This window comes from Natrix helvetica, assembly GCF_964273705.1.
Source record: "Natrix helvetica genome assembly, chromosome: 3".
Taxonomy (NCBI): domain Eukaryota; kingdom Metazoa; phylum Chordata; class Lepidosauria; order Squamata; family Natricidae; genus Natrix; species Natrix helvetica.
Genome location: NC_138549.1, coordinates 91,734,590 through 91,753,652, shown reverse-complemented (window position 1 = coordinate 91,753,652; position 19,063 = coordinate 91,734,590). Strand labels below are relative to the sequence as shown.

At 41.6% G+C, this 19,063-nt stretch overlaps 1 protein-coding gene across 1 annotated transcript in view; it reads right to left on the bottom strand.

Moving 5' to 3' along the window:
* The window catches only part of COL24A1 (collagen type XXIV alpha 1 chain), a 158,989-nt gene that overhangs the window by 87,456 nt on the left and 52,470 nt on the right, over window positions 1-19,063 (bottom strand). Inside the window, exons 10-19 of the mRNA XM_081948002.1 lie at window positions 16,974-17,018; window positions 15,720-15,773; window positions 13,720-13,764; window positions 10,452-10,505; window positions 9,371-9,415; window positions 9,051-9,104; window positions 8,918-8,962; window positions 8,408-8,461; window positions 6,405-6,458; window positions 174-227 (exon numbers count right to left, since the gene is read on the bottom strand). Coding sequence (XP_081804128.1) covers window positions 174-227; window positions 6,405-6,458; window positions 8,408-8,461; window positions 8,918-8,962; window positions 9,051-9,104; window positions 9,371-9,415; window positions 10,452-10,505; window positions 13,720-13,764; window positions 15,720-15,773; window positions 16,974-17,018 — 504 coding nt within the window. The remainder of the gene's footprint in view (window positions 1-173; window positions 228-6,404; window positions 6,459-8,407; window positions 8,462-8,917; window positions 8,963-9,050; window positions 9,105-9,370; window positions 9,416-10,451; window positions 10,506-13,719; window positions 13,765-15,719; window positions 15,774-16,973; window positions 17,019-19,063) is intronic.

Below are 19,063 nucleotides of genomic sequence, written 5' to 3'. Positions count from 1 at the left end.
GACCACGGTGTCTTGCTTAACCAAAAGAGAAGTGAAATTGTTATGCCCATTGCGGTCATGTGATGTTTTGCTTAGTGACTGCAGCACTTAGCAAAAGACTTGGAAGTCCCAATTTGATCACTGAATAAGGACTATCTGAGTGGAACTTTGAAAGATTGTAGCTTGTCAATTACCTCTGGTCCAGGTGGGCCTGATGGTCCCTGAGGTCCTGGATCTCCCATTTTGCCCTAAAATTAGAACCTGTATTATGAATTCAAGTTTTTTCTTAAGAAATACAGAAAATGAAATTGCATTGTTATAATAATGTGCGTTTTTTATATTCAGCATTTGAATCTTGTTGAATTTAATAAGAAAATTATTTGCCTTTTGGAAATTACTGCTGGATTAGTAAAAAAAAATTACAAAGAGTATTAGTAGTGGTAATAATACATTTTTAAATAATATTATAGTATATTATATTATAAAAAGTCAATGCTTTTATCACATATGTCACGATTAAATTTAAGATTGTAGATATACAGAATCTGAATTTGAAACCAATAAATTAGTTCATATTGCTGGACTAAAACATTCCAGAGAAGGTCTGATTATGTGGGCAATAAGAGCTGACACCAACCTGAAGTCACATGATCAACCAATTTAATTAAAATTGATTTATAAAAATTCATTTTCAAAATCCATTGCCAAAAGTCAAATCATGAAATATTAAGGTTGCCTATTTTGTTAAGTGGCTCTGCTATGGAAAAATATTAATCTAAGTTTAAATATTATATGTGATTACCCTTATAAAAGAGAAATGTATCTTATTCCAGTAATACATAAACAGTTTAGTTCAGAAGTAAAATATAGGCAGACCTTGACTTATAACTGTTCATTTAATGATGGTTCAAAGTTATGATCTGTCCTCAGAGTTACGACTACTGCAACCCGTGCAGTCTTCTGATCCCCATTCAAGAGCTTGGCAACCGGTTTCCATTTACAACAATTGCAGCGTCTTGCAGTCGTGTGATCATGATTTATGATATTCCCAGCTGACTTCTGACAAGCAAAGTCAATTGGGGGAGCCAGATTTGCTTCATAAATGCGTGATTCACTTGATGGCTGCAAAGGTTTGCTTAGCGACTGAAGCAATTTGCTTAATGATCATGGTAATAATGATTAATAAAATCAGGTCCAGTCATTATGACTTGCTTAACAACTGCATTGCTCAGTGCTATGGTGAAGTGTAGTCCAGATTCCCAGGAGGGAGGGAGGAATAACAGATAGCGAAGTTTTGATAATTTAGATAGGAAGAAGAGGGTCAAATCAGTTATTACTAGACATTTTCAGAGTATATGATGATGCAAGTAGTTTGCTATTAATTTGGCAAGATTATGTCTTTAGGAATAATAAAGGAAACTGCTTAGAAGTAACTGCACGTCTTTCTTGGGTTTTTATTTAAAGCCTGATGGCGACCAAAATTCTGATCCTAATTAAGGACTACCTGTTTTGTCATTATTTTCCATTTATGAAACCTTATGCAGTAATAAAATTGATTAATGCATAAAATGGAACAAAAGTTTTCATTGCAAAACTAAAATGATTTCCCCACTTCTTTTCTATATTGCTATGGTTGGAATAAATGATTTTTAAATGTTTTTCAAATTTTCAACATTCCTTCTAAGAGATGTGTATAGTTATTTGCAGTTGGAATTGGAGACCGATTATGGCGGCGGCCACCGGAGGGCAGCGCAAGGACGGAGAGAGGCCCGTGACGCAGGATGCCGACGGAAGGCCTCCAAGAGGGCCATAAGTCGGCTGGAACGGCGCCCGGACCAGGAGGGGAGGCAGGTTGAAGCCAGGACTAGCTGCTGGAAGCTGTGCTGTGTGCTGGAACCAGGCAGAAAGGGGAAGGGGGGCAGAACAGGGCTTCTGCATTAGGGGCAGAACAGGGCCTGTCCTGGAGACAGGCAGGAGCCCCCCCCCCACCTGGCAGACTAAGATCTATTGCCCCCCCCCCCACCTGTGCTGTGTGCTGGAACCAGGCAGAAAGGGGAAGGGGGGCAGAACAGGGCTTCTGCATTAGGGGCAGAACAGGGCCTGTCCTGGAGACAGGCAGGAGCCCCCCCCCACCAGGCAGACTAAGACCTATTGCCCCCCCCCACCTGGCAGACTAAGATCTATTGTCCTTTTGCAAACTACCTGCCATGGCTTGTGCCCAGGTGCCCCTGATGACTATAATCTGCCCGTTTAACATCTGGTATCCTGCTGACTTCCTGCTATTTATGACTTATGGCATTTCACCTGCCGGGCTACTCCTACTACCTCTCCCCCTCTCACCCTCGCCATCTGCTATTTTATAACAACTAGCTACTACAAACTATCTGCCCTCTTCCGCCCATAATGGACCGCACCCAGGCCTCCATCTATTTATTTACCATCCATCTTCCAACCAATCACCTGGCCAACATAAGATCTTCCCACCTAGTTGTGATCGTGGACATTTCTTTCCTCCCATTAGATCCTGGCTTATTGATTTTAACATCAACAGCACCCTGACTTTGTCATAGCTTTTTACCATTACGTATTCGAGGTCGGACTTGCTCCAGCTGCGGGAATCCCCCCTCTCGCAGGCATGGCCCTTTGCCCCCTCCGGGGCCCACCTTGATGACGGGTTTGTGAACCCAGAGAGGTGGAGGAAGCGCAAACTTAGGGGGTTTTTAATGAAATGTTTTTTATCCTTTTTAGGGGGCTCCAGGGTGGGGGGGCGGGGGCGGGTGGGTCAGATCAGGAGCGATGTGAGAGCCGGGCCTCCAGGTGTGGTCGCGAGCAGAAGGAGCGGAAGGGAGGAGGAGGGGGAGGATATCATTCCTATACAGGGCTCTTTAATTCCAACGGTCGCAGGGAGGGGCAGATACGAGGACAGATTAAGAACTTATAGTCGGTTGGGAGACCGTGGTTGCTGGTTACACCCGGTCGCTTGTACCAATCCCCGCGGTCTAGGTGGTCAAGAGTTACAGACCCAGGGCCTGAGGCTGTTGTTATGCAATGCGAGGTCCGTTGTTAACAAGGCCCCCCTCATTCACAATCTAATTTTAGAGGGGGAGCCGGACCTCGCGGGAATAACAGAGACCTGGTTGGGCCACGAGGGAGGTCTTCCCCTCGTGGAAATGTGCCCACCAGGCTACCGAGCATTTCACCAGCCCCGGGCCCAGGGAAGGGGCGGTGGGGTGGCAGTAATTATTCAGGAGGACTTAGAGCCGAGGGAGTCTACTGTGTCACAGACGTCCGGATGTGAATCCCTTGTTGTGAAATGGGCCCCTGGGAGACAGTTGGGCCTGCTGATAGTATACCTGGCTCCTCGCTATACATCAGCGGCCCTGCCTGAACTCCTCGAGCTGATCGCATCGGTGGCAGTCGAGACCCCCAAACTTTTAGTGATGGGGGATTTTAACCTGCCATCGATGGGAGAAGCATCAGAGGGGGTTCGGGAGTTCATGGCTTCCATGACAGCCATGGACCTGACTCAAATGATTCAGGGCCCGACACACGAGGGAGGACACACTCTGGACCTCGTTTTTGTCTCTGGCCAGTGGTTGAGTGATCTGGGAGGAGGGGACTTAACCATCACTCCCCTGTCATGGTCAGATCACTCACTCCTTCGTCTTGACTTCCCTGGTGCTACCTCCCGCTGCGGGGAGGCGGAACCGGAAAGCACTAGATGGTTCCGCCCCAGGCGCCTGATGGAACCAGATAGGTTCCAGACGGAGCTTGGGCCACCTCCTGTAACCTTGACCCGCCCCCGGGTAGAGGACCTGGTGGTCGCGTGGAATAATGCGACTACCGGGGCCTTGAACCGGGTGGCGCCTTTGCGGCCTCTCCGGCGGCAACGATCCACGCTGGCCCCTTGGTTTACCGAGGAGCTGAGGGTGATGAAATGCCGCAAGAGACGTCTAGAGAGTCGTTGGAGATCCTCTCGTTCCGAACTTGATCGAACACAGGCACGAGCCCATTTAAGGACGTACCTTGTGGCATTGAGAGTGGCCATACGCCAATATTGTGCCACTCTCATTGCATCCGCAGAGAACCGCCCTGCCGCCCTGTTTCGGGTGTCCCGCTCCCTCTTGTTTCAGAGGCCGCGGAAGGCCCCTCTACAGGGCAGAGCAGAGGAATTTGGGAAATATCTGCAGGATAAAATCGCTCAAATCCGGAAGGATTGGGCCCCTGTTAGTGGTCCAATGGAGACGTCCGTGGCGAGTCTTGAGGAATCGACCTGGGAGGAGTTTGACTTGGTTGCCATCGAGGATTTGGACAGAATGCGTGGACGACTGCGACCCACCACATGTTTATTGGACCCGTGCCCCTCCTGGCTTGTACTGGCATCCTGGGAGGTTACACGAGACTGGCTCCTGGACCTAGTGAACGTTTCGCTGAGCGAGGGGTCTCTCCCGGCCGCCTTGAAAGAGGCGGTGGTGAGACCCTTGCTCCAGAAGCCTTCCCTGGATCCTTTGGAGCTGGCCAATTATGGTCCTGTCTCCAACCTTCCCTTTTTGGCGAAGGTTGTAGAGAGTGTGGTGGCCTACCAGTTTCCACGGCATCTGGAGGAAAATGATTATCTAGACCCGCGCCAGTCCGGCTTCCGCCCCCGTCACAGCACGGAGACGGCCTTGGTCGCGTTGGTGGATGATCTCTGGAGGGCCAGAGATAGAGGTTGTTCCTCTATCCTGGTCCTATTAGACCTCTCGGCGGCTTTTGATACCATCGACCATGGTATCCTGCTGCGCCGGCTGGAGGGGTTGGGGGTCCGGGGCACCGTTTTGCGGTGGTTCGGCTCCTACCTTTCTGGCTGGACGCAGCGTGTGTTGGCAGGGGAGGAGAGGTCGACCTTACGCCCCCTTACTTGTGGGGTGCCACAGGGGTCGGTCCTCTCGCCACTCCTGTTCAACACATATATGAAGCCGCTGGGTGAGATCATCCGTGGTTTCGGGGTGGGATACCATCTGTACGCTGATGATACTCAGCTGTACTTTTCCACCCCGAACCACCCCAACGAGGCCATCGAAGTGATGTCCCGGTGTGTGGAAGCCGTACGGATCTGGATCGATGACAACCGACTCAAACTCAACCCCTCCAAGACGGAGTGGCTGTGGGTACCGGCTTCCCGGTTCAGCCAATTAATTCCATCATTGGCCATCGGGGGCATTCAACTTGCCCCCGTGGAGCGGGCGCGCAATTTGGGCGTCCTCCTGGATGCCCGGCTGTCCATGGATGACCATGTGACAGCCGTGGCAAGGGGGGCGTTCCACCAGGTTTGCCTGGTGCGCCAATTGCGCCCCCTACTGGACCGGGACGCCTTACGCACAGTCACTCATGCGCTGGTGACGTCTCGCTTGGACTACTGTAACGCTCTCTACATGGGGCTTCCCTTGAAATGCACCCGGAGGCTACAGTTGGTCCAGAACGCAGCCGCGCGGGTAATTATGGGGAGTACTAGGTACTCCCATGTGACACCGTTCCTGCGCGAGCTGCACTGGCTTCCTGTGGTCTATCGGGTGCGTTTCAAGGTTTTGATAACAATCTTTAAAGCGCTCCATGGCTCAGGACCTAGTTACTTGCGGGATCGTATTCTGCCCCATACATCCCTGCGACCAATCCGCTCGCACAGAGAGGACCTCCTCCAGGTGCCGGCCACCAGACAGTGTCGAGGGGCGGCGCCTAGGAGTAGAGCCTTCTCTGTGGCAGGCCCAGCCCTGTGGAATGACCTCCCTCCGGATATTAGGAATACCTCTGACCTCCGCTCCTTTCGTGTAAAGCTCAAGACCCACCTTTTTCAAGTTGCTGGACTGGCTCAACTTTGATCCAACTATATCGCTCCTGACGGGTTTTTTTATTTGGGGTATTTTAATTGCATTCAATTTATTTAGGGGTTTTTAAACATTGTGTTTTTACTTGTTTTTATCTATCACTTCACCTCCTCCTTGTATATGTCGTGTATATGTCTTGGTATATGTTTTGTTATATGTATGTCGATATATTTATTTCCTATGTTTTGTTGTACGCCGCCCCGAGTCCTTCGGGAGAGGGTGCGGCTAAGAAATAAATATTTATTATTATTATTATTATTATTATTATTATTATTATTATTATTATTATTATTATTATTATTTATACATATATAATGTAATTCAACATGACAGATATTATCAGAATTTCACAAGTCCTGATTAATGAAGACATTTAAAAACCCTTAAATACATTCAGTTCAACAACTTACAGACTTTAATGCTGTGTGTTGTTATTTACATTTCTTTTATAATATATGCCTGGTAAGATTCCGTTTGCAATATTTTATATATTCTTGATTACCAATGTGCCAATAAAGTGATTCCAACTAAATATTTAAATCCAAAGCCATTAACACATACCAAGGGTCCTGGTTTTCCTCGATTTCCTGGAAGCCCTGGCAAACCAACAGCACCCTTTCAGAAAATAAAAGAGTCAGATGTTGCTAAAATTAAAATAACACGAATAATTGCACTCTGCCATTAAAAACAGAAGGAAGGTGATGCTATCATTCTTTCTAAAGAATATTTTTATTCTGTTCTTTCATTTGAAAGTCACAGTACAGGAAAATATAACAATTGCTTTGGTTTTTTCGTACATGCTTACTATTACAAATCTTTATGAAATATAAATAAAATAAGATGTCGGTATTTCCTTTTTTAAAGATCCCTTGATAGACCAAGCTATTTTAATGTAAACATTTTAAAGCAAAGAAAAATGCTTTTAGCTTTTCTTCTGCTCTTACCTAACTCTATTCTGTTAAAGGAACATATATACTGTAGGTCGGAGTCAGTGGTGGGTTCCAGATCCCATTCCGGGCCTGGCGTCGCCCACATGGATGCGCACACATGTGTCGTAGCTGCCAGTGATGCTTCCGCAAAGCCTCCGTGATGCTCCAGCAGCTCAGCGGAGCATCGCACAGATGCTGTACACGCCATGTGCCTGCGCAGAAGCACCCAAGGCTTTAAAGAACAGGTAAGGAGCTCGGGCGGGTGGGTGGGCCCTCTGGAGCACCATACCGGAACGGTACTCGGTGTTCCGGGCAGGCTCTGGTATGCCCGTATCGGGGCGTACTGCCTGCAACCCACCACTTGTTGGAGAATAAATAGCCGTATTACATTATAAGATGGATTGGGGTGCATGATTTCTCTCTCCCTCATTATGTCATTCTTAGGAAAAAACCCTGTTTTTCTTTTCCTATCAGTCAACCTGCAGGAGAACCCAGGACGTAGAGATTTTAGATTATGCCATAGTGTACTGTTTCTAAATAGACCCATTTTATCAGAAAAGGAACAAGGTAAGCATATGACAGGAGGTATTACGCAAGAGACATTTACTTCTAATAAACTGGTACTATTTGTAACTGGCTTTGTCCCTATAGCAGCTACTTGCGGATGGGCATTTCCTTCATTCAGCAGCATTTTTGCAAGAATGCCAATAAAAATTCCAAATGTGCCAACCAGGCCAAAAAGACTGAGATTCCTGGATGATGTAATCATTAATTAATTACATAATAGTAATCAGAATGTTAAAGAAGATCCAAGATATTTCATGTTCTTCTTCTTGATGCTTATCACCTTTAAAATCTCTTTGGGTCAAGAATTTTAGTGATATGGATGATCTGTTTCAGAAAGCTGCCTGTAAGTATCAAGATGCTTCAACATGAATTTGAGTAATTCTCTAGTCCTTCCTTTGCTACGCATTGACATTAAGCAATTGGCAATATCAGCCTTGATTCCAAAGCAGCCAATCGCCACATTCAGCCCTTGCCGCCCGCTGAGAATAGAATAGAATAACAGAGTTGGAAGGGACTTTGAAGGTCTTCTAGTCCAACCCCCTGCTTAGGCAGGAAACCCTACACCACTTCAGACAAATGATTATCTAACATCTTCTTTAAAACATCCAGTGTTGCAGCATTCACAACTTCTGGAGGCAAGTTGTTCAACTGATAACTTGTTTTGATTGTCAGGAAATTTCTCCTCAGTTCTAAGTTGATTGGATGCTGGGGCCAGAGAGAAATGGAAAGCGCAAATAGAATTATAGCCCTCCTTTCTTCTCTTGCACCATACAATCTTCAGGTTTCTGTGAAAGAAAGTTAGAAGACACTGGAGGCACTGAAGTGGCTAAAACCTTCCTAAATTTCATAGGTCATGGTCCCAGCATTCTGTAAGTTAGCCCATAGGACCTTGTTTCAATAATTGTTGCCCTATACTTTCCAACTGCACCCAATTGAAGGTTACACACACAATATAGATTGTGATAGCACTCATGAATCAATAACTTGATGAGACTGAAACAATGGACATTGCAGTACATATTGTAAAGTTTATATACATTTTATAAAATGAAGCTCTTTTGAATTTACCTTGTCTCCCGGATACCCCACCTCTCCTTGCTCTCCTGTAATGCCTTGTTCACCCTACAATGGCATTATATGACATAATTTTATCAAGGTACTATTATGGTGCAGTACATTCAAAAATATAAGAGAGTTATAAATAACACATCTTATAATGTTTAACGAACACAGAAATAACATGCTTGCTATTATTTTAGAGGCTAATATATTGTTCTGCTCTTTCTCGCGCAGTCTCTCTCTCTCTCTCTTTCCCTCTCTCTCTCTTTGTCTACATTTATATCTGTATGTGTCTATGTGTCTATATAAAACTTCAGTGTCCCTAATAATTGAAGCAGCTAATAAAACAGATAATTTTAATCACTAAAATATTAGATGTGGTCAGTAGGAATCACACATGAGCAGCTTCTGGCAAATAAAATTCAGATGACCTTACTGAAAAAAAAAGTCAGAAAAAGTTCCTGTAGATAAGATTCAAAGTTTTAATATTTTTTGTTATAATGAAATTATTTAGATCACCTTATCACCTTTCAATCCAGGTTGCCCCATACTCCCTGGAAGACCCTATGGAAAACAAAGAAGAATAGCATTTAAGACTCTTTCACTGTTTACAGTAGCAACCTGGCGTTGTAATAGCTCTACAATACTGTACCGGAGGTCCAGGAATCCCAGGAAGTCCAGTTGGTCCAGCTTTTCCCACAATACCCTAAAATATAATAAATAAAAATAAAAAGAATAAACCCAGAAATATAATGAACAAACTGATGTTTCTTTGCATTTTGAGGGGTACCGGAATTCAAAGGAAAAGGATTCAAAGTCTATATAGCCAAACAACTGCATGAAATTATAGAAAGTATCTTTATAGAGTTGTGTAAATAACTATCGTTTGAATCGTTTGACATGTACCCATACCAAATAGTAGAAATACTTAACCTAAGCTTATGAAGAGCTTCCTCAACAATTTATACTCACTCTAAGTCCAGGAAATCCAGGAGGACCAACACCACCAACATTTCCCTTTGAAAAAAATTAAATTATGCCATTTAAAATAAACACAGTTCTTCATATATGATTCAAATAAACAGAGGAACAATCCATTGCATTGTTAATCTATACAAGAAGATTAGCGAAGCTATGCTAGATTTTAAAAACCCAAGACATTTCTAAATGCAGCATCTTATTTTCAAAAGAGTTGTACCCTGTTATCTACGAATGCATTATTTCATCTTGTATTGTGTCTTTTCATAAATGCAGAGTTTACCTTAAGTTCAAAGGGAATGTCTGCTTTGCATGGCAGATCATACTCTAGAACCTATGCCACGCATGTCAGCGATGGCACGCAGAGCCCGCTCTCTGCTGGCACATGCGCCATTGCCCCAGGTCAAATCTCCATGCCATTTCTTTCGGGAGCTTCTGATTCCCTGCAAACGACGAAACAGAAGCTCATGAAAGAAAAAGATCTTACATCTTGCTGTGCTGCTGATGTTGGGATGCCCCACCTCCTGGCAGCCAGCTGGTCTTCGGGTCTCTGCTGCACATGCATGCATGTCTGCACATGTGCATGTTCACATCCACCTTTCAGTTTGGGCATGCGCATGCAGTTTTGGCCATCACTGCTCTAGGGACTAGATTTGGGAAACAAAATGGGGGCCTCATACCTCTGCAAGCTCTCAGCAATTTAAAAAAAATGCAAACCAAACAAACAGAAAAAAGCCACATTTATGGACCCATTAACATGTGAAATTCTGAAGGTAGAAAAAGGTCACAAAAATGGGTTACATTTTGTACCCTAAAGTTCTTTTTATTAAGCACATGACATCAATAGGTTTTGATGTACAGATTAAGATCCTGGCCTAGAACCTGAAAAATTGGCTAAATGACTGTGGACCAGCCACTCTCTCACCTTCTCCCTCTTTCTCCCTCTCTCTCAGACCTATCTACATCATAGGATTATTGTGGGGAAAATGAAAGAGTATTAACTAAGTTTGCCACTTGAGTTAAAGTAATAAAGACAGATAAAAATCTAACAAATAAATAATAAAATCATACTTACAGGGCTTCCGTCAGGACCAGGAGGGCCTCTGTTTCCAAAATCACCTGGCAATCCCTGGTTAAACAGCAAAAGAATATTGTAATACTAATACAAAATAATCTGGTAATAATTATATTTTTATTCCCTGGGCATCTTTGAAAATGCAAATTTTTTTTCGGGAGAATGTAGTGGCTGTTTTTCTTCCAGCAGCTTCCCATAAATCTGACATGCATGAATGGTCTTGCAACTCACTAACAGAACATTCGTATCATCCAGCATAAAATGCTTTTTACCGCAACTGGTTTGAAGTTCAGCTGCTGGTTATAAAAACAATCATTAGGGTTATCTATATAATCAGCCATACATTTATGTATTTCAAAGGCGCTTCAGGATGAAACTTTTAATGTGCTTGATTCATTACAATAACTTAATGGACGAAGAGGTGCAATGGCTCAGTGAATAAAGATGCTGAGCTTGTCAGCTGGAAAACTGACAAGCCAGATTCGAGACCTGAGCTCCATGCAACAGAGTGAGCTCCTTTCCTTGCCACAGTTCTTGCCCATTTAGCAGCAGTCCCAAAGCATGCAGATACGAGTAGATAAATAGGTACCACTTTGTTGGGAAGGTAACAATGTTCTGTGCATTTTGGCAAATAGCCATACTGGCCACATGACTAGAGAAGTGTCTTGGACAACACTGGCTCCCTCAGCTAAGAAACTGAGATGAGCACCATCCCTAGAGTCAGACAAGACTGGACAGGGGAAACCTTTACCTTTAACTTAATGGAGCATTCAGACAACAGCTATCCTTTAATCAAATAATATAGGCTGGGCAAGACTATCTTTGGGTAGCTGAGAGGTGTTTCTAGTATTTCTGGCAGACCTGAGTGCTGTGGTCACTGTGGTGGTCATGGGAATGATGATGGTTCAAAATAGGTGGACTTGGAATTTGCTAGGAGACATCTGCTTTTTATTTCAACACTAGTTGCAGTATTGAAGTGCAGGGGGTCCTGTAGTCTCAAGTTGCTTATCTTTTATTTAGAACATTTTCAAAAGCATGAATATTATGTAAGATAGGCCAATTCCTCATCTCCAAAGTAATGTAGACAGGTAGTCCTTAGTTAATTTCCATTCATTCAGCGATCATTCAAAGTTACGATGGTACTGAACAGGTGGCACCTACAACCACTTGTCCTCTAAATTCTGGATAGACCAGTACCTACACAGTCACATGATCGTGATCCAGGTGCTTGACAACCAGCTCACAATTATGACAACTGCCTCACCCCACGGTCACATGATCACCAAAATTCACCTACCTAAAGAAACATTGAAAACCCAAGAAAACCCATTCAACTTAATTCTAAAGCTAGCAGGTTACAGTGGCTCACAGCTTTCCTGCCACTCAAACAAAATAGGAGCAAGAATCTCAAGGTTATTCAAGTCTTCTATAGAATGTTAATCAAATACAATATAAGCATGTGCTTATTCTAGCAGAAAACCCAAAATACAGGTTTACAACAGATAACAAAATAGGAGTAACTTTCAAGTGTAAAGACACTACACAATCATGCTTTGAAATCCATTGCAGCTGCTTTTATATACAAGTTTTTGTTAATCTAACAAGCTGACACTTTTACTGTGGAAAGAGGAAAGAGATAAAAGGGCATCCTTTCCTTGAATCTGCTATTTAACTAAAAGCATAACTCATCTAAGTGTTTAAATCACTGAAAACACAGGGGCAGCTTTTGAGAAGAAGATAATGGCGATAAAAGATTGATTTTGAAAGCACTGTCAATTTGCATTCACTGAATAGGACGTTCGTGTCTATGGAGCAAGGCTTAAAATAGTACCAAAAATACCAAGTAATGCTGACCAGTTGTACTTCAAGGTCAGTGGTCTCGCTGTCTGGCTGACACTAATATATCAAGGCTATACTTTGAGTATCAAATTTAACTCATTTAAAAAGGCTAAGAAAACAATGTTCAGTTCCAAAAAAAGCCACAATTAATTCCACATGTCCAAATGCTTACTATGTAACTTCCCAAGCACACACATACAAACATATATAACACAATCTCACATAAATGTCTATTAGCATATTTTGCAATTGTTTGAGGAAGTTAAATGCTTCCTCAAAGCATTTGAGAAAGCATTTAATGCTACTACCCAAGAAAGAAGCCTATTCACATTTTACTAGAAGTAATAACACATTGTTTTTGTACAGCAAAAGGTAAGCATTTTCTATCATACTAATTTCTAGTTATAAAAAAACATTTATCCCATTGGCCTAATATGAAGTTTACAAAGTCTATGTATCATATATAATCCAGGCGGTTATCACTTTAACATATACTAAAATTTGCCAATTGGGATGTAATGTACATAATATGGAAAAATACAAGTTTGGAAGAATAAAATATTTTAGCATTACATTCATTTGGTTTTCGGATTATAATTTCTTATTAATAAAACTAATCTATTGAAGTTCACTCCCTCTTCTTTAGCATTATTAAAACAAATACTCCAAATTGCTTCCCAGAAGCTATCCCTTTTTAAAAAAAAACATTTTTAAGACTAATACCTGTGAAACTCTTGCAAAAATGTAAGCAGTACAAATAGAAGAAAATCTTTAAAGAAAGATTAAAGAAAGATGATAGGGCATGTAGACAATCAGACAGGTATTTTCTGTAATTACCAGGAAATTTGGACCCTTTTAAAATGACATCTATTCTTCAACTAAGAACTAATTCAGTACCTAATTCTTGAATTAAGTAGTGTCTCTCTGAAATTGTCTCCCGAAGAAAAGGACACATACTATTGATCAATGTTGTTTCTGAAGAAGATTTTATAATTTAAAAGCACTGAGTTTTAGCACAATGAATTTCCTGAATTCACTATGGATAATTTCTTTCTGCCCATCTTCCCCAGTTATGCTGTATTTTCTTACAAATTGATTTACGATTCATGTAAGGAAAAAAATAAAAATAACAAATAGCATTTAACCCCTTTAATGCAGAACATCCAAAGAACATTTAAGCTGCAATAGGGAGACCAGATCCAGGCTGCAAAAATCTGAATAACTCATTAGTTGGCAGCATAGAGTTACAGAGTTCTGTGTTGCTTTGCTGCTATTTACTGGTCATCCAGAATTTTGGAAACCTTATGCTGTAATCCTATAATTATTTATCTGAAGGAAGCACTACTGAAGTCCATTATATTTAGAAATAAGTCTAACCTGAATAAACTGAGCTGTCAATTATACAATGAAATAAATGTTTGCCACTTACTATTCTCCCCTTTATACCTCTTTTCCCATGTAAGCCTGGAATACCCTGAAAAAAACAATGAAATATAAATTTTCAGTAGAAGTTACAGGTTTACTTAGATATAGCTTGCTATCATTGTTTTTTCATTTTATTATTGTTTGTGCGTATTCATCATTACCATTACCAAATTAGAGTTTCACTGAATTTCTTTCATGATAAATTTTGATTGAGCACAGACGACTCAATTTGCTCACATTTGTTTTCACAAGTGTTGATCACTTTTTCATTTTGTCCATTTTGGATCGTTAATGATATTCAAGGTAGCATTTTGAAGCTCATTCTTAATTCTTATGATTTACCGACACTGCTGTTTAATCAATAGTTATGTCATACTGTGCAAAGTAACTGAGGGCACCAAAGATACCCTTAGAAATAAGAACACAAGGCATTCCATTTGTAATAGATTAAACAATTATATATGGATCCTGGTTAATTAGATTTAGACTTCAATAAGGATTATGACAGAAAGGTCTTCCAGGCTATAGAAGGTTCTTCATATAAGATGGCCCTAAATCAGGGATGGGTTCCGGCACGCATTACTGCCGATTCGCTCGTGCGCGCGCTGTGCATGTGCTTGATGCATGTGTGCTTGGTGTGTGCATGTTTGATGCGTGCAGTGCATGCATGCGCAGTGCAATTAAAATTGTTCTGCTCACCCTTCCAAGACGGAGTGGCTGTGGCTTCCGGCCTCCCGGTTCAACCAGGTGCTTCCATCTCTGGCCATCGGGGGCGTGCAACTAGCCCCCATGGAACAGGTGCGCAATTTGGGCGTCCTCCTAGATGCCCGGCTGTCCATGGATGACCATGTAACAGCCGTGGCAAGGGGGGCGTTCCATCAGGTCCGCCTGATGCGCCAATTGCGCCCCTTATTGGACCGGGATGCCCTACGCACAGTCACCCATGCGCTAGTGACGTCTCGCCTGGACTACTGCAATGCTCTCTACATGGGGCTTCCCTTGAGATGCACTCGGAGACTGCAGTTGGTCCAGAACGCGGCCGCGCGGGTGATTATGGGGAGGACTAGATACTCCCCTGTAACACCTCTCCTGCGCGAGCTGCACTGGCTTCCTGTGGTCTATCGAGTGCGTTTCAAGGTTTTGATTATGATCTTTAAAGCGCTTCATGGCACAGGGCCTAGTTACATGCAGGATCGCATCCTGCCCCACACATCCCTGCGACCAATTCGCTCACACAGAGAGGGACTTCTCCAGGTGCCGTCCGCCAAACAGTGTCGGGGGGCGACACCCAGGAGCAGAGCCTTCTCTGTGATGGGCCCAGCCCTGTGGAATGACCTCCCCCGTGACATCAGGATTACTTCCGACCTCCGCTCCTTCCGTGTACAGCTGAAGACCCACCTCTTTCAATTATCTGGCCTGGCTCAACCGTAATTTTTCTCACTCCTCCTGACTGTCTTTTTAAATTTTAAATTTTAATTTGTACATTGGGTCTTTTACAATTGGGGTATTTTAATGGGGATTTTAACTGTCTAAAGGTTGTAATTGGTTACCTCCTCCGTGCATGTGTGTCTTTGTATTTTTGTATGTTTATGTGTTTATGTGTTTGTACACATGTTTCTATGTCCTATATGCCCATTGTACGCCGCCCCGAGTCCTGCCTGGAAAGGGAGCGGCTAATAAATTCAAATTTATTATTATTATTATTATTAGAAGCAAAAAACAAGATGGCGATGCCATAGGCACCACCCGGAGAGCCAGTTCAGCGGCTGGCAGGCCTGGGTCGCTGCCAAGTCTAAATTGGTCTGGAAATAGACCAGAAGTGAGGGTGGCAACACAATGGCATTATAATATAACTATTACAGCCAGTTCAAGTAGCAATTTAGCTGCTCATTTTAGACAGGTTTTCAGACTGCTTCCATGCACAATGCAATCATTCAACAGGGTTGGAGCGTAAATTTCTATAAAATATGAATAAAGATGTATTCTATATTCTATAAAACCTACTCTTTCTCCCTCAGGTCCAGGATTCCCAGCTACTCCCGGAGATCCAATGAAACCCTTTGGAATTATAAATAAGAGAAACAAGAACATGAGAATCTTCTTCCCTAACACATTATATACAACTTTTAAGCTTACCAACACAACTAAAACATAAACTTTATGACTTCTGCAGTCCCAGTTGTTTCCAGACTGTTTGGAACAGGTTTAAGTGGTCCAGAATGTCAGGAAAGCTGTGCTGCTGGGATGAGTTTTTAAAAACTGAGATGCATTGTTTATCCTGGGCATCATGGTTTATTGTTGTAGCTCTTGTTTATACATTGCTCAAATTCACTCTTGCAAGATAGGCAGACATGTAAAATAAATACGTAAATGGCCAAGATACTTTTCTTGATTAGCAGATTCACTATTCATGGTGAGAGTTAACTCTACATTTAGGAAAATGTACAGGGGCAAAAAGAAATTTTCCCTAATAAGTGCCTGCCATGTAGCTTAAATTTTAAATTTAAATTTTTAAATTGGGGAAAGCTGCGATAACAGGCTTTATGTCAGAAACCTAGAAGTCTGTCCTCAACTTATGACCGCAGTGGAGCTTGCCCCTCACAATAATATGTTGTGATGGTCATAAAGGAGGTTACCACATGATCAAACCAACTTTATGACCTTTTTGCAGTAGTTGTTAAGTAAACACCACAGTAAACCAATTATTCACACTGGGCTTGTTTTGTCAAAAGAAATGGAAGTAAATGTCAGATTTTGGCAAAAACATTGTAAAACATGGTGATGTGATTGTGGGATGCTGCAAACAGCTGTAAATGTGGACAGATTTCCAAGAACACAAAATGCAGTCATGTTACTATGGCGGGGAGTTGTCATAACTTCAGAATTGGGTCAAAAATCTATAAGTCCAGGATTACCTGTACTTCTGACTTCAAATGCAGAGCCTGAATAGCATCTAAGCACACCTTTATTTATGTAGTCTTCTGATATAAAACTAGTATATCAGGATTTAATATAAAACCAATATCGCAGGCATAAAAAGGTGTCTATTCACATATGCACATACCCTAAAATCGTAGGATTAGCATGAACAGATTGGAGACGATGAGGATGAGAATAAAAGCCATACGTTAATGAAACTCATTTGATGAATCAGAATCAATCAGTGAGTAATGAAAGAATAACTCTGCATGAAGGAGCTCTAGCCCTACGTTGAATTAAGGTTGAGCAAACAAAGCCATGCATATAATGCTTACTTACTCTTACACCTTTAGGGCCTGGGTTACCTTCAGGTCCTGCTAAACCCTAGCACAAGAAAATATATCTTTTACATTATTTTTCCAACAAGAAAACAATATATTTAGAAGGTGTTAAAGTTATTAATTTGCATGTTGGTAACATGCTTTTTGAAATCATGTCTGTGAAAGTCAACATTTGGTACATATAATATGGTTCTCAGAGGGCTTGTAAAAAAATACATAATTCCTTTGGTATGGGTACTATTTCCTTTTTTGCTATAGTCAAATATTCACTCTTATTTCAATAAAATATTTGGCTTAATACGATTTTACAAGAATTTTTAATAAACTTAAACTTGGATGTGATTCCACATATTTTCCAATTAATATAATACCAATATGCTCACCCCAAATCTTTTTGTTCTTTTAAGAATGGCTAGCATAATGCTATTGAGTTATGGAATCAACTATGAAACAGTATTGTTAAGTTTATTATTTAACTAATGCTACAGAAGCCAAAAAACAAAGTTGAAACTAATCTGGGTATCTAGCTGAGAAATTATTTTTGCAATCACCAGTCATATTCATTGCATTTTATAATGAATCCAGACAATTACATTTCTATTTTACTTATAAAAAATTCCTTTTTCTCTTTATAAAATTCAGTAAGGAGATTAATGCAACACAAGGAGCGGTTCATCCTTAAGTATCATATGATTTTTTAATGCAGCTGGCAGCTAATTTCCTGACATTTTTTCTTACCTTTGAGGATAGAACTCTGATGGGCTCTAAGCAGGGTTTGCAAAAAAAATCATTTTTTTTACTACGGGTTCTGTGGCCGTGGCTTGGTGGGCCTTGTGTGGCTTGGTATGCGTGGCAGAGGAAGGATACTGCAAAATCTCCATTCCCACCCCACTCTGGGACCAGTCAGAGGTGGTACGTATTTGCTGGTTCTCCAAACTACTTAAAATTTCCACTATCGGTTCTCCAGTACCTGTCAGAACCTGCTGGATTTCACCCGTGGCTCTAAGTATGCTTAAGTTTGTGTTTTGCAGAACCATAATAAATACATTACCCTAAAAGATAGCTGTTAATTCATATGATTTTCTCTCTCGTCTTCTATTCACTGCACTTTTTTTTAGTTCATCACTGTTATTACTAAAGAAGCAAAAATCACTCCAGTGCTAATTCTTATTTCTTAAATTCTTTTTGTTAAATTGCTACTGCACATCTGTGTCAAATCAGCACTGATTTCTGATATACATGTGTTGAAGACCGCAACTTTGATATACCTTCTCATGATATACATGTTTTTTTTTTCCAGTTATACTATTGGGAGGGTTTTTACTTTAAAACTAGAAGGTTTTTTTTTTAGAATAAAATCTTGATAAGTAAGAGCATGGTTTCCCTTCAAACTTTCCCTGTACTGTTCTGGATAACTTAGTGAATGGAAAAATGCCTATTGCATAGTTTTTAGATTCTAGCCTGAAATCTCTGTTTATGAAAAGGAAGTTTTATGACACTTCTGTAGTTTATTAGGGAGAATGTTCATTGTTTTGTGAAAATTACAGCACTTCACAGCAGATTTTTTTAAAAAACTGTTGATTCAGGATCTGGAGTCTTACATGAAACAATCATGTTTTAAATTAAGTGACCAGCATTCTGAATAACATTTTGCTTAAGAGAAATGCCTAAAGTTAATTAATATTCCATTCAGTTTCTGGAAATGTTATTACAATAACAAAATTGCTCCAACCAGAATGATTATCTGAAGATGAAAAAAATAGGATGCGCCTCCAATGACTCATACAATGGGAAAGCCTTGTACAGAAAAAGAAGGGTGCAGTAAACGCAGCAGTTCTTATATAGTTTGAACCCAGCAAAAAATAAGTGTACAAAATATTAGCATTGCCACAGCTTCCATGAAAGAATACTGATCACTACCCTGTTTCCCTGAAAATAAGACCTCCCCAAATAATAAGCCCAATCAGGCTTTTGAGCGCATGTGCTAAAACAAGCCCTCGCCCGAAAATAAGCCCTGCCCTAAAATATTTAAATACATGCACAGCCACTCCCTGCCATTTCCTGGGGGAAAGGGGTGGAACATGCCCC